This window comes from Hippocampus guttulatus, chromosome 1 (genome assembly GCF_054856545.1).
Source record: "Hippocampus guttulatus isolate MCC_2025c chromosome 1, RoL_Hgut_1.0, whole genome shotgun sequence".
NCBI lineage: Eukaryota > Metazoa > Chordata > Actinopteri > Syngnathiformes > Syngnathidae > Hippocampus > Hippocampus guttulatus.
The window spans coordinates 5,931,642-5,948,100 of NC_141261.1; the positions used below are offsets into that span (position 1 = coordinate 5,931,642).

General features: G+C 44.3%; 1 protein-coding gene across 2 annotated transcripts; it reads left to right on the forward strand.

The window, feature by feature from the left end:
* Nucleotides 1-1,116: 1,116 nt before the first annotated feature.
* Nucleotides 1,117-15,749, forward strand: mbd6 (methyl-CpG binding domain protein 6). Of its 2 annotated transcripts, none has more exons than XM_086106172.1 (13): nt 1,117-1,293; nt 2,201-2,407; nt 3,536-3,675; nt 4,369-4,471; nt 5,556-5,727; nt 6,044-8,452; nt 9,071-10,023; nt 10,725-10,833; nt 10,918-11,063; nt 11,574-12,278; nt 13,078-13,130; nt 13,225-13,297; nt 14,381-15,749. In XM_086106172.1, exons 3-13 carry the CDS (start codon nt 3,560-3,562, stop codon nt 14,450-14,452), a joined length of 4,911 nt encoding a protein of 1,636 aa, XP_085962298.1. In that variant the 5' UTR covers nt 1,117-1,293; nt 2,201-2,407; nt 3,536-3,559; the 3' UTR covers nt 14,453-15,749. The 2 variants fall into 2 exon arrangements, with proteins under 2 accessions (XP_085962298.1, XP_085962299.1); XM_086106173.1 differs by lacking the exon at nt 1,117-1,293 and adding an exon at nt 1,308-1,601.
* Nucleotides 15,750-16,459: the final 710 nt, after the last annotated feature.

Below are 16,459 nucleotides of genomic sequence, written 5' to 3' on the forward strand. Positions count from 1 at the left end.
ATGAAAAATAGCCTTCTGGCTATTTCTGGCACAAAAATGTTTGTTAATATTCCTGTCCCTGAGATGTGTGTGTGTGTGTGTGTGTGTGTGTGTGTGCGTTTAGCTTCTTTTTTGGGGGGCTTTATTGCAATACAGTACTGAAAGACCGCTTTGCACATGTTCCTCTTTTTCTTCAGGCTTTTGTGATCTTTAGTCCCAATGAGGGAGTGGTCTTTATAAGGGGTGTTAAAAGAAGAAGAGCGTGAAAATAAAAGACTTGGACTTACCTTCAAACAAAAGGATAGCAAGACTCCTCACGATGGACCTCACTTGTTTTTGGAAGACAGTTTATTGTTTGGGTGGCATGGTCACACAGTTCTGAGGTTGGGTGTTCAAAATCCGAGGTCCGACCTTCCTGTGAGGAATTTGCATGGTCTCGCCGGAGAACCCAGAGAAAACCCACGCAGGCACGGGGAGAACATGCAAACTCCACACAGGAAGGCCGGAGCTGGAATCGAACCCGGTACCTCTGCACTGTGAGGTCAATGTGCAAACCACTCCCCAATTTCCATAGTCACTAATCTTATTTATAAATATGATAAGCATAGTACACTATCAGTCTGCACAGTAGACTACTCTTTGTGACTCAACTGCAATATAGTTACTTTACTAATTATTATTATTGATTTGCGCACTCATTATTAATAATAAACAATCGGATCACAGCATCTGTTAAGTAATTAATGGAATTAGATTACATGGGTTACCAGTGCAGCACAAACAAACATGGAAGTGGGGTTGGAAAAGAAAGGTGATTTGTGAACTTTATAATCTTCATTCAAAATTTCATATGTAAGAGATTGTAAGACATACAATTTCATAAACAAACGCTTATCGTCTCAAGCATTCAGATGCTTGAGACGCATTCACTCATTATAAAATAATATTTTTTTCGCCTGTCATTATTGTGATCACGACTTTATCCCAAAGCGCAGTTATTATTTCTAACTGCATGGCCCATGTCCACTTGGAAGGTGACAAAGCTCCCCGTTGCATGTTGGGTACAATACTCCTCGAGCTCAGAGTGCGCATGCGCGTTAGAAAACTCCATTATTTATTTATTTTGTTGGCTGGGAATGTAAAAAAAAAAAACAACAAAAAAAACAAGGCAACTGTGAATTTTGGATTACATGGCTCGCGATGGTTATGGGAATAAATCTGCAAGCAAGACGGCCGAGAAGTAGTGAGACGAAAACAACGTCTTGCATGAGTCAGCGGGGCAGCCTCTACTCTTGTCGGGACACTCCAAATCAAGTAAATTCAGTCAGCTAGCTATGCTTCGCTAGTCTCTGTGCTAGCTTTAGCCTCCATTACCCAAGGCGCAGTCAAATTGCGGCGTTATTGCCCTTTGTCTGTAAACTGAACTTGCAGACGTTGTTCACACGTCGGCCGCTCGTCGCAGTTTTACGCGAACTACGCTGGGAGTGTTTCTTGATGTTTGTGTCAACGTTGTGTCCGTCAAAAAGCAGTCGTTAGCTAGCCAGCTAACTTGATTCTCCCGCGAGCCAGCAAAGGGAAGACTTCAAAACTTCGCCAACACAGAGAGCCCGGCGCCGAGTAAGGTAGATAGGTTCACCCCTGTCGTGCCTGCAACATTTCCGTGCTTTAGTGATCAATCAATTTCACGTATTTCTAACTGTGTGTCTGTCGCACAGTCGCGTGTGCATATTGTCGTAGCTAATGTGCAAGAGTTTAGTGCGCCTGACAGCTGTCACGACAACACCACAAAGTGGACGCGGTTGCTAGCTTAGCTGTTAGCCTAGCATTTTAGCCTGTCGTGTCAGCCGTAGTGTTTAGATTCTGTTTTTACCCCGACTCGACACTTCAGACATGTAATGCTGCACCGTTGAATTATTCCATTTATCAGGCACGTCTACCCGTGCTTGCTTTCTTAAAACGTGTGCAGTAATTGTTTTACATGCGACTTATTTATGCGACTGGACACCCACTAAAACAGGCCTATATTTTAACACACCCTCCCACCTAAAAGTAGCGGCAACATGTGAGGAACTTCCCATGTTTTTCTCTTCTTTGTGAGGACAGACCATTACATGTTAATATTTATGATCTAAATTAAAACGTGTATTTAAAAATCTTCCAAATGGTCTGCGACTGTGGGACTTCCCATATTACATAATCCACCTCCACACTTCTGTTGCAGGATCATCATCCTCATATCAGCTCCTCCTTGGATGTGAACTGAATAAACGTCTTGCAGCGTTCATTCTTCGTGCAGCCTGGTTGCTGGGGACACTTTGGACATTGGGTCAGGTTAACTGGCAGTCTGTGTGCTTCTAACCCACCAGCATGTTCATCCGACAGTCAATACCCTAGCCAAACCCGAGCCTGGCCTCACAAAGATGACAAGGTATTTTTATTTATATCTTCATCTTCTATTTAAGATTTTTTTAATCCTCAAGTGATTACAGTGGGACCTCCGAAGTTCACACTCGTAATTATTTCAGAACTGTAATGTGAGTTCTACGCTCACACTGTCACCATAATAAAACTATTGACAGTACAGAGACGATGGTCCTCCTTGACTAATAAAATCATAGAAATGTGATTACTCTGTGCACATGGATTCATGTCACATGTGCACTTGACAGTTTTTTTTCTCAGTGCTGTGCATGTTGGTGAATCAGAATTCTGAATGCGGGCAGTTGCAGGCTGCAAAAAACACACCCCTATTTCCCTAGAAAGGGGCATCTCCTTGAGGCATCTAATCATACATAATTTTTTTTCATGTCAGTCATATAGTACAATAGGTTGGTATAACAATATAGTACAATTCAGAACCCAGGCTTCTTTCGTATGTGGATATATATCAGATATTTATCCAATACGACTGCAGACTGGATGCTCAGGTTACAATCATCCGTCCTATACGTCATCAAAAGGCAACAAATTGATTGACAAAGCAGACAGCGCAAAAGCAAAGGCATACAAAGGAGCAGAACTGGTTGCAAGTCAGTCACAGGACACATAAGGAGACAAATAACCACACCCACCTTGCCACCATCACTGAGTGGGAAGCAATCCCACACTGCCCGCACACAAGTCAGGCGAGTGTACCACTGCACTCTCCACGGCTACTTCTAAAACAGTACATAGAAATAGCATCAAATGTACTTGAACATACTGTAGATTATTGATGGTTTAAATTAGTCCGCTTATTTCAGGGTAACATGAGTTGCATTTTCTTCGCATGTTCTAATCTAAAGAGATAAAAAACTTTCATGCTGGCTAAAATGCTGTTCTGTGTGGTGTGCTGATAGCTCACTACATATGTGTGCGTGTGTGCGTGTATGCCTCATGTGAGATCATTGTTCAAAATCTGTACCACATTAAAAGCAACCCCACCCCAAACTTGGTTCAAACAAAAATAAGTTTAAAGTTGCTCGACTTTGTAGCTACACCCGTCAAAGAGCCGTAATGGTTTGAGTCTTTAAATTTGACTTTATTTTATTCTTCTTCTTTTTTTTAATGTACCAAGCCGCTGGCAGGCTGCAGCTACAGAATGATGGGAGGAAGTGACACTGGCAGTGGGGACAAGGATGAGGTGGTCTCCGCTGCTGTACATGTCCCAATCGGCTGGCAGAGGAGAGTGCATGGCGGCCAGGTTGTGTATGTCAGGTGTGTTGATTATATAGAAGAAAATGTGTCGATAGATAATGTTGAGTATCCAGGCAACATCATCCAAATTGTGTCATTCTCATTGTGCGTGCAGTCCGTTTTATTTAATTAATATTTTTCGTGAAGCAAATTTGTCATGAACCATTTTTTAAAAAACTCATCTTTACTCCTTAGTGGGCAGCCAAGCCACACACTTTTTCACTCGGCGCCTTTCTCGTAGGGATAGTCCCAATCCGATCACCTGGATTGCTATTGAGTCCGATCCAATTCCAATCCTTAAACCCAAACTATCGCTTATATACTCAACTTTGCGTGACAGATGAGCTTTTGCCATGGTTGCCATGTGTTTTCGTCACGTGAGCAGTTGTTGTACAATGGACGAGGTGGCAAAGACAATCCGTTCGGTATTGGCCGAAGGTTACAATATTGGTTTATGAGATCAAAAAGTGGTATTGGCCATTCCTACTTTCCAGTTACAGAAGCACACTGTGGCTAAACATTTTACATGACTGCATAACTATAAATTCATCAAATTCACTTCTGTTTTCATGAATCACACATTTACAGAAACAACAAAGATCTGTGTTGTGTTTCAAAATGACTGCAACTTTGACTTGAACCTCTTAATCCATCCCCGATATCAATCAGAGGGGAGATACTTACTTACATGTGCATATGTCTATGTTTATGTAGTCCCAGTGGAACTTCTCTGTCATCCCTGGATGAGGTGAAGACCTACCTGTTGACTGATGGCACATGTAAATGTGGTCTGGAGTGCCCGCTTGTCATCAGCAAGGTAAATCTGTTTGCTCGGGCTATTGTGTATTTTGCAAGAATGGGCAAAAAGATGGAAAAACGTACTGACTGTGCGCAGCTCAATTAGTCAAAGTCTGATGTAAGAGATAATGGTCTCCTTCCTGAGCACCGTTGAAGACCCTTTGAGCAAAAAAACTAATTCCCTTCACAGGATCAAGTCTGACAAACGAGAGCAAAATAGACTATTCACAAAACAAGAGGATATTTATGGCTGTGTGTGGCGATTGTAGTCATTTCAGATGACTACAATCGTAACCATTTTGAACCAATTTCAACTGCTGGTGTGCAAATTATAATTATCTGGAAAAAAAAGAGGCAATTGTCAAGACAATCCCGGCGTGGCCACGGACCTTTGTCGTTGTCATTAGTAGCGTGAGGCAGTGTCTGTCGCTCACGTTTGTTGTTCAAGTAGCACAGCTCCTCAAGGGGGTACATCCATACACGCAGTGGCGATCGTGTTTGCTATGGCACCCAGTACCTCTGGGACCTCGTGTATTGTTACATCGCAGTGCTGATTAATGAGCTGATTTTGGTCTGGGAGGAGATCTCCAAGGAAGAGCATCAGCAATTCATCGTCGGAAATTTACAGACATTGGATCAACCTGTGATCTAAATGTCCGCTATGAATATGATTTTGAATGCAATATTTGATTGGAAAATTGTATTCATTAACTTCGGGAATTAGATTTTGATGATTTTTGCCACACCAAGCGTCACACTAAACACAAGTCACTCGTGTGATGTATGTTATTTTTATTCATTTTTTTTAACCTGAGTTTGGGACCGGCTCTGGCTAGCTATTCGGGCGCTGAATGGAGATCAAACCTGCGCTATCTACGCTAAAGGCAGCAGGATGTACCGCCACAATAAAGTACCATATTTTCCACACTTATTTGCAATGGAATTTTTATGGTGTTGAATGTTTTTCATCTAAATCATTGGATTTTTTTTTCTATTTGCCTTGAGTTGTTCAGGCTATGAAATATTTTGTAATTTTTAACTCGCAAAGAATATAGTTTAGTGTCAGTACAGCAACATGGTCTATTTTTTTTTCTCTCCAACAGGTTTTCAACTTTACATTGGGGGTAAAGGTAGAGCAGCACAAGCAGCCCCTAGGCAAAGCAGAGCAGGACATGACCAAACTGTGTAACCATCGTAGGAAAGTGGTGGCAATGGCCGCTCTGTGTCGCAGTATGCAGGCGTCACACCTGCCTTTTGGTCACCTTCATAACCCGGGTAAGTCCTACCAACCAAGGAATTCGCTTTGCCAGTTATAATCCATCCAGAGGAACATGTACAAAACAATGACCAACAAGGGGAGAAAGAATGGGAAGCCTGGCGGTTCACTGTTAAGCGCCCCGATATCTTGGATGTGAAAAGAAAGCAATAGGAAAGCTAAATTCCAGCCAATAGTTATTTTGAAAAGGCCTAGTATCCGCCAATGTCATTGGCCGGCAGATTATTTGGTCAGGCCCCACTTAGGTTGTCATCAGAACACAACAATACATTTGATCATTTTCAATTAGCAAACATTTTGCTTTTCTTTTTCCAGAGGTGAGCAAGGGAGTGGGCAATTGCATCCCAAAGAGGGCTCTTGTTGAGCATGAAGAAGAGGACCGAGGCATTTACCATCCTAGATTTCGTCCGGCTCCTGCGCCACCTCAGAATAACGCCCACCCTAACCCCAGTGCCAGCCCCAATTCCTCTCACAAGTTTATTTATCCTTATAATGGCTCCTCCCCAGGTGCTCACACAGGCGGAAACTCTCACCATCCCCTTGATGCTTTACGGAGGCATCACCATCCTCCTCTTTCTCAAACGGTGCCCTTTACCACTTCCAGCAGCCCCGCTTACCACGTTGCCCAAAGGTCACCCCGCACTCCCACCCCTCAAAATGTCAGTCAAGGTCAAAAACTGCCCCAAACTCCTGAAACTCCAGCCTCTCCTCTCCTAAGGCCCCTATCTTCACCTCCTTGCTCTTCTCCTAAAAGCTTTGTCATTGGAGGAAGAGTTTCACAGACTCAAGCGCAGCATCCACATGGGGTCATATGTGGAGGCTCTCCCCTCTCGCCCTCCCCCATCCTCTCTCCCTCTGTCCTTCACATGAATTCTGTGTCTCCTCAGCAGCGGTCCCACTACCCTTCGGCCTCCCCCTCTCATGTCTCTGATCAGGGCGGAATCTCCACCGCAGCGGCTGAAGGGCTGACGGCAAGTAATTTGTCACGGAGGAGGAAGTCCTGCTCTTCCTCTCCACACTCCCCTCTGCCTTGTGGTTCGCCAAACCCCAGCCCCCACATCTTCAAGTTTAAGCTGGAAGACATCTTGGAGCAGTTTAAGAACCCTGGCAACGGTAGCACTAATAACCACCGCCTCGCAAACCCTACAAATCCCAGCACATTGACTAACCAAAGCAGTCACAGTCCTCATGCTCCCCCACTGAAACCCGCAAACAGTACAGCAAGTCTCGGCGCAGCCCCACCAGGTTTTGGCTTGAATCCTGCGGGGATTTCCAACACTATCGCGGCACCGTTTTTGAACCACCACAGTCACCAGGGCCAGCTGCCGGCCTCAACTTCTTTTCCTGCAAGTAGTCTGCTCTCCGCGGCTGCAAAAGCTCAGCTGGCTAGCCAGGTAACTCATGGTCAGGGCTCAAATGTGGCCTGCAGCCAAACAAGTGGGTCCTCCTCCTTGGAAATCGTGACAGAGGCACAGCAAAGACAGTCGACCAAGGTAACAAACAGCACTTTAAAAAACAGCCACCTTTCCTCCCCTATTGTTGCCTTTAGGCCTCACTGTCCCGCTCTAGCAGCAGCGTCTTCTGTCCTCTTTCCTTCACCCCACTCCCTAGCCCAGTCCCTGGCTTCTTCCTTGCCCCAATTGCCTCCTAAAACAGAGCAAAATGCATCGCACAGGAAAAGGCGGCGGCGATCTCCCACTGTTCTGAGCACGATCAAAGACACCCAGCAGCTGGCCAATGGGCCGCAGAAGCCCCAGCCTGGAGAATGCGTCTCCGCTATTGCTCTGAACCTATCATCTTTGGCTTTCCCTCGCTCTGTCTCTGCCTCTACCTCAGATGCGCAGAACCCGAATAGCGGCACGCCCGAGCGCCACCATCATCTGCCACTGGGGCAGACATCCAAGTTCTTGACTTCCAAACAGACGGCACATCTTTCTGGAACTCCCCGACAGGCAGAAGGCCTGGATATCACTACAGGCTTGGCACCAACATCCCTTAGCTTGGATCCTCCAACTCAGCCCCTTTCTGCTCTTTTGCACTTACTCAGTGTACAGAATGCTCAGGCCGCAGCCTCGGCTTCTAACCCCGCTCCAGCTCATTTGGGATCTTTGTCTGTAGAAGGGGGTGGACACACTAAGACGCAGAGCCCCACACCATCGCCCTCTCCTATATCCCCTCATTCCAGCGGCAACCGCCCGCAGCCTCCGTCACCATGCCGAACCAGTAACACTAATATGATATTGTTGGTTCCAGAAACGCTTTCTCCCACTCGCACCTCCGCTCATTTCAGTTCAGTGCAGTCACAATCTCAGTCTCTGAGATTAAGTCCTCCACAAAGACATTCTTCGACATCCTCAATGTTGTCACGCTCCAATTTAGCTTTACACAACAGCAGCAGCCCATCTCTGTCACACGTGGCCCCTACTCCACTTGACAGGCACCATCCAACTGAGAATCATATTCCAGCAACTGACACTTTTTCCCGGGTGCTTTCACCAGAAGCATCGCCACAGAGCATGATCGGTAATGATCGGTCAACAGCAGACCCGAGTCACCCACAAAGCGACGTTTCTGTGGCATTATCCACCTCGCCAAAGCCTCTTGATCTCAGCAATCATGTTCTAGCCCTTCTTGCAGCATCCTCCACTGCACGGCAGGAGGAACGCAGCTCAGCTGACCATACAACAGATATAGTGATGTCTTCCCAAGAAAATCGCTCTCCAGGTGAGTAATCTTCACAGGATTTATGTATATACCAAGAGCATCCAGCCAGCCAACTCTTTTCAGAACCGCTTATCTTCACGAGGGTCGCAGGCATGCTGGAGCCTATCCCAGCTGTCTTCGGGTGGTCGGCAGGGTACACCCAGGACTGGTCGCTAGAGCAACGCAGTGCACATAAAGATGAACGACCAGTCACATGATGAGAAAAAAGTTGCCTTGAAGGGATAAAATGGCTGAAGAATCAAATCTTGTAATAGTGACCTTGCAAAATTTTCAGTCTTAGACCGGGCTTTGACTAAAAACTCTAACATGTCTTGAAATGTGAGCAGGTGTCAGATGTTAATTTTCCAAGGGTCTTTTCCAAATCTCAGTCTTCTGATGTACAGGTGTCTTAAGACAGCTAATTTGATTTTAAGACACTAAATACAGTATTAGTGACAGTGGTAATAAAAACTGAAATGTTATCACTGCATATTTTGTTTATATCGCCAGTACTAGCTAGCTCTATTGTATACATATATGGTGTGTGTGTCTAAAATCCATCCCATCCTCACGAAGGTCGTGGGAATTGATGAAGTCATTTACACTGTGGCGAAGATGTTTTTGCTTATTCTTTTCCAGGTTCCGGTGACTCTGAACGTGGAGACTTGAAGAACTCCGCATCAACGAAACCTCTGACACCCACCAGTTCGGAGGTCGTCGCCTCTTCTCAGCTTGGGGAGGACCGTCCTCAGACACCTTCGGCGATGAGCGACTCGACCGCCCCTTTACCTCTGGCAGAGGCCTTCCCTTTCATGAACCAAGATCAGCTTCTTCAGCTGCTGTCTTCCACAGGAGGCCTGCCATCCATCCTGGACCCTACGGTCCTGTCCTCATTACACCTCGGAGGGCTGTGGTTGGGTGGGCAAAATGCACAGACACCTTCCAGTGCTGCAACACAAAATCTTGTCGAGCAACAGCCAGTAATGATCCAATCCGAGACACAGCAGCAAAGCCAGGATCAGCAACAGAAGCAGCAACAGATAAACAGTAATCCTCTCTTTCCGTTGTTGCCTCTGTTGAGCGGTGTGCAAGGGGACATACCTCTTAATCTGTTGGGCCTTCTAAACCCAATCCCACCTCCAGCCTCAGCTTCTGCCACAGGACAGGAATCTGATTTGGGGCTAACAGAAAAACCAAGTCACCAAGCTCTGCTTATGGCGTCCTTGCTGCTCGGGCAACACCAGGCGCCTTTGTTACCCTTATCTGGACTGAGTCAGGTGGGTCAGGTCAGCTTGGAGGTTCCTCTTCAGCAGCCGCCACAGATCCCCGCCTCTTTGGAGGGCCTCATGTTGGATAAGGCCGCTGCTCTCTTGGATCCTTCAACTCTTCACGGTTCGGGGCTTCTGGAAGTCACCCAGGGTCTTCCCCTCCCGCCTGGAGCGGAAGGGTCTGTCCAAGCTCTGCAGTCCCTGCTCCTTCCTCCTCACCCGGCTACCTTCCTGCCTTTTAGCCCCGCCCTCCTTACAGCTGCTCTAAACACAGCTGACTTACCCCATACCCAGTTAACTCCTGTTCAGCATACCCAACCTCAGGTAGGCTGCCCGTGTCCTGAGGTTCTTTCCTCTTAGCTCGTCGTAGTTTCCTTCCATTACACTGATTTTCTAACCTTATTAGTTTCATGTTATCGATTAATCATGCATTTTCCAAAATTGCCTTTTTGTTCGTGATGCTTTCACGTGAATACATAAAAAGTAATTTGTATCTCTCTTACATTGCAGACCACCACCAATTGCCACCTGTAATGGCAGTTCTATTTTGTTCTTTTAATTTTAAAATGCAAATTTTCGATAGATACTGTTAGCGTGACAGTGCTGTGAAAAGGTATTTGCCCCCCTCCTGATTTCTGTGTTCATTCCATATTTGTCACACACCAATGTTTCAGTTCATCAAACAGATTTTAATATTACATAGACTACCAAGGAAATACAAAATGCAGTTTCTAAATACCAATTTAAGTTAAGGCACACCAAAAAAAAAAAAATTCAAGCCTGCCCGTCCCATTATAAAAAAGTAATTGCGCTCTGAACCTACTCAAGGATTGGCAGCAATAACTGAAATCAAGCATTGAACTGGAAAAAAAAACAAATCATCTAAACTAATTGCAACTAACTGAATTTAAAGTCAAAATGAAATAAACATGAAACGACAAATCCAAAGCACTGATGCATACCTATAAAATATTAGTTATTGTGGCCCTCGACCTAATTTTGATCAGTGCATTGCGATCTTACAGGAACTGTCAGATGCTGGTGTGGACACCCTCATCCCCCTTTCTCTTCAAGGCAAGGAAAACCCCATTCTCCAGCAATTACTTCCCACTTTACTTAACCCTGCTGTGTTAGGTGAGTGACAAGTAACATACATCTGAGGATAGATGGCCCACGATTATTATCCCATTCAATTATTTATGGAACACTGCTTTCTAGGAGACATTTCTGGCATTGCCGGGCTCCATAACATGGTGGGTATCGGAGCCGGTTCTTTACTCCTGCCCTCAGTCCAGACCTCATCTTTGGGGATGCCTCTCCTGCAAGGTCCTGATGGGACCATCAACTTGCTCAACAACATTCAGGTAAGTAACTGACATGTTTTTCAAAAATTCGATCTAATCTGTTTTGTCAAATATGCTCATTGAACACATGAGGCATACTTACACAAAACTATGGGTCTCTTTATTTTCGGTGCAGATCGTCGCACACTGTTAAGAGATGCACATTGCTTTGTTTTTAACTTTAGCTTTGTGGGGGCACGGGCAAAGGAAATGCCATCTTGCTTGATCTGTTTTGACAGTCGATAACCGTTTGAAAGTGGGCTTTCAACATTGACAGCACTGTACAGTATGTAGTTGCCGTTAAGCAACAACTAACCTGACCTACAGTTGTGAGAAGTTAATGCACGTCTTTGAGTCGGTCTATATGGTGTGACCACTCATAAAATGTGACTTTCGGTCACTGACAATTAACTTAGACAATGTGAGATGGAATTCAAAACGATCACAGGTAAAATCTTAGAGTTTGGCCAGCCTTACCAACTGTGTTCGCAGTTAATTGAAACTTGTATTTTTTTGCCTTTCTCCCTTCAGCTGAATCTTGCGCCATCCTCTGAAGGAGAGAAGTCCGACTCGTTGCAGGAAATGGAGAGCCCCGCCCCTCACTGTGACATTCCAGCCTCTCAGATCTCTCCTGAAGAGGTTGCCAGTCCGCCTCCAACACCTGCCCAAGAAACGAGCCGACCGCCACATCGAGGGTCTGATGGCAGGCCAGTTATTGACCCCTACACCTCTTTCATGGATACAATTTACACCTCTTTCCTTCAAATTAACGCTAAAGAGCAGGAAGATGGGGTCCACTCTGGGCCGTCTGACCCTACATCACCTTTCTGTGCCTTACCGCCTGTCACTTTCCCCATGGAGCACCACACTCTCTCCACACCTGCCCCAACTCAGCACCAGGCGAGTGCCCCGGTCTCCCTCAGCCCACGGCGGGCTTGCTCCCTGCGAAACCCGGACTTGTCACGCCTCAGCTTGGAAGCGGCAGCTCATTCTCCAGCCCAGGGTACGCCCAAACCCACCGAGGATGTGGCCACATCGCCTCTACAAAGAAAAACAGTCATGGTGGAGGGACACACCCATCCAGAGCCCCCCTTACCATCCATATACTTGGAGGAAGCCAAGACGGACTGTACTGGGGTGGATAGACAGGCAGGTTATCTGAGTCCTGGGGATGGTTGCAGTGGGAGACCGCATAAGGATGCACCTGGGACATTGTTGCACAGTGAACAGGGAAGGGTGAGTGTCTGCCGTTTGTCTTTTAAATCAGGCAAAATTCACCGGTTTTAATCCATCTCAAGGGCCGCCATTTTGCCACCTGCTGTCAACTGAAAATGACACCACATTGCGCAGGCCTCCGTTAACAAACAATCATGCCTCAACTTGCAAATGTTACATGACCAAACTCGGACAACAGATGAGCTGTGATTGGTCGTTATTTGAGCCCTGGGCAAATGCGATGTCATTTTCAGTTGACAGGAAGTGGCAAAATGTTCAGAGATGGCTAAAAAGTGGTTGAATTTTTTTTTTTAAATTAATTAACTATTTATTTATTTTGCTGAGTTCATATTCCAAAAACGTCATATTAACACTTTCAGGGACAGCGGTTGCTCCAGTGGACAGCTTATCAGGTTATCAGGTTACAGGTTATCATTATTGGTGCATGAAATGGTTAATCAGAATGCTGTTTTAAGACCAGTGGCGACACACAGAACATAATGTATTATTGTAAAGAGTTTTTTTTTTTTACTTGCCCTCCCCCATAATGTGCCACAAGATGGCACCAAAGCCCTGGCTAATAGAAATGTAGTAATCAATGTCAAGTAAGTACAGTTATTGTCATCAGTGTACATCGTCTGGCATCCTCTGGCTGTTGCGATTGTAGCATCATTGATTCATCAGGGATTATTACTATAAAACTCAATGTTAGTGGTTTGAACTTTTATTTTCTTTGCAATGTTCAATCAACTGTTGGACTGTAATGGTGCATTTTTAAGTATCTGACCAACGATGTCACAATGATGCATTTTTCACCAAGGAACAATCAGGAACTGTGTCTGGAGTCCGTCGAGGGAGAAAAAGAAAACAGACGTAAGTTGCATTGTCAGTGATTCTTGAGCTGAGCTTTCAGCGTCATGTTTTTCCACCCTGTCAATGTCTCACTGATTCGTATTTTGTGCATCAGGCTGCAGAATGTGTTGGAGGACTTCAGAGACGTGGATGCTACAACAGCACTCGAAGAAACAAAGGCTACTACGGTATGACTCCTTTATTGCCGGAACTGGCGGCTGCACACTGGATGCACAATTGATGCAAGCGTTAATTGATTATAGGATCACAGAAGCTTAATATTAGACTAACCCTGACCTTCTCGGCGCTATTTATTTAGTATCCTTGTGACATAAACAATTCCTTCAGTGTGGTTGAATAAAATACTATTTGAGGTGTATCCGAAAAATTCCAAGACTTGTGTCACAAAAGTTGTATTTCAAATTCAAACTACAAGTTTTCCAGTCATCACCCTGGAATCTAAGGCACTTTCCCAGCATTCACCTGCACTCCTGGAAGGATTCTTCAAAGATTTTCCACAGCTCCGCTGTCAGGTCCATCTTGTTGTCGTCCGCTTCTTCAAAACGGGTCCCTTGGATGACCAACTTGAGCTTTGGAAAGAGGAAAAAAAAATCTCACGGAGCCAGGACAGGTGAGCAGAGAGCTGGCATTCTGAGAAGGCGCATTGTCATGGTGACGCAGCCATGCAGTGCTCTTGCCTCTTCTCACGCATTGAACGAAGCAAAGGGCTCAGGATGTAATTGTAGACGCGCTAGGTGATCACCTGGCCCAATTTGAAGGTGGAACCTGTAATTTGGTTTGAAATATATCTTTTGTGACACCAGACCTGAAACGTTTATTTTTTTAAAAACATCTTGTATGTATTTTTGTACAGCGCCTTTCAAGGGACAAAGGTGATCGTATTATTCACAGTTTTTTTTATTGTGAGAGTAGAGTACTGTGCAAGTGTCTGGGGAGATAATGGAAACAAGTTACGTACTTTAAAAAAAAAAAAGTCTACCAAGGCCCAAACATTTGTCATCTTTCTTATTGTGTGAACAAGTACAATCTCTGATCATAATGTGTAGAAACTGCTGAAATTATGTCTCGTCCAAATATTTCCCCAAATGTACAAATCCCATGTTCAAATTGAAATGTTCTGTAAAGGGGAAATTTGCTAACTTATTTTCTATATATAACTATATTTATTGTTCCAACTGATAAATATTCGCCACCGTGTAATGTACATTTGAAGCTTGAATAGCCTTTTTTTCCCCTCCTTCCTGTTGCAGACGGCCCTGTTGAAGCCCGACACATCAGTCCGAGGCAGGAGGAGACGAGGGGTGAGGTCTCAGAGGCAGTGATTGTTGCAGGGAGCTGTCAGTCACAGCTGTTCCACCAATCAGACTTCACTTCCTGACTCCACCCATGCATCCCAATCCACCCACATCACTTATGATTTTTTTATTTTTATTTTTTTAGTGTCATTCTCAGTCAACTGCACTAATCATGCTGTTCATGTGAACCAATGCCATGAAAACCAGTGGAAAAATACAGCATCGGTCGAGCTCCAGACTGGGGGGAAACCATTTTTTAAAAGAAATTTTTAAAAATAAATGTGGATATTTTCTCACTCTTAGGTCTAGTTAACACAATAATGGTTGTGTTGGTGTGATCACAGCTCTCTTCACGATGTTAGCGTCATATCTTTTTATTTTTATTTTTTACACAGACAAAACAAGAGTACTGTTCTCATGTATCTGTTACTGTGAGTCGCAATGAAGCCCGTCTACTTGAACCATGCTCTCTGTGGAAAGTGTGTATGTAGCTGTATGTATGTGTGCGTGCGTGTGTCTTTTTTAATATGTTGATTGTGTTGGACAACAGAGCTATTGCTGAGCCCCTCACTCGTGGTTTAGTTGGAATTCTGGTCATGTCATGGATGACACCCTCTCATGAGACCCTCTGTTTAAAGAAAGAAAGGACTCTTGAAGGCACACTCCTAATGTTTTCAGATGGTGCTGGAAACGTAGATGTATGATTTTTATTTTTCTCTTATAGTATAAAGCCACCGTATTTGGATTTATTTTACTTCCTCCCTTGAGTAGACGGCCATCCGTCATGTAGCCCCTCCCCCTTTGTCATGAACAAAATGGGGATTCTTAAAAGCCAGAGCTGTGATAGCTCATGTGGATTTGATGAGTCTGCCTAACTGTAGAAAATATCCTTACACTGCCCTCCCCTCAAAATACTGTCATCTCTCGCTGTATTTAACAAAAAAATGAAGAAAAAAAAAGCAAATTATGCAATTTCTATTCACTTGGAGATTTGTATATATGTACAATTAATGTGTTTTATTATTTTATATGGTTTAGAGAAAAGAGATGAGTGCAAACAATTGTGAATTTTCTGGGAGTATTTTTCTCATACTACACCCTGGCTTTCAATACTTATGTTTAAAAAAGGCGATTAAATTGTGGACCGTAGCTTTCTTTTTTTATATGGGAGTCTTTTTTTTTATTTAATATTAAAACTATTTACAGAAACTGCTGTTGATTTCATTTTTACACACGTGCTTAACATCTAAACTTCTTTGCCCTTGATCACTTCATGTTTTTCCAAACTTTTGACTGGTACGATGTATTAAACACATTGAACTGGTTTAACGATTACATTTGTTGGCATCGACGGTCTTAGGAAATACCTTTTAACACGCTTTAAGATAATTTCTCTGCAATATATAACCTCTGATGCAGATTTATTCTGCGAAGGGCACTGTGTTATGGACTCGCTCCTCGTTTGTTGCATTTCTCGAATGACTTTCAAATGTGAGCAACACCTGCAGTGATAACCAATGTAAAGGGTGTCCATAAAGTCTCTTTACCAGTTAGACACAACCTACCACAGATACCGCTAACTTCCTGAACATTTTCTTTTACGTTTTATCTGAAATATTCATGACCCGTTTAAAAGAAAGGAACCTAACCACATTAAATGAGCGTCAGATTTATGTGACATGTTACAAACATGCCGGAGTTTAATTTTGCTTGCTGATAGTATTTTTACATATTGTGTTTTTTGTTGTTGTTGTCTTCCATTAACATTCTTGTTTCATTTGGCCTAACTGAAATCATGGCTTCAGTATGAATGCTGATGACGAGACGCTGCATCACCCCGCCTGCTGGTTGCGTTGTCTAATTTCCCTGGAGAATCAAGATGAGCTGCAGCTTTTGCATGAGAAGGATGCTGAGCCATGGTGACGAGGTGGGTACCACCACAAAAATACATATAGAGACACTGCCTTGAGCAGATTGGTCTATTGATGAGCCAGTGAATCCGCCATATTGAATGTGGCGCATCTGCCCATAAAC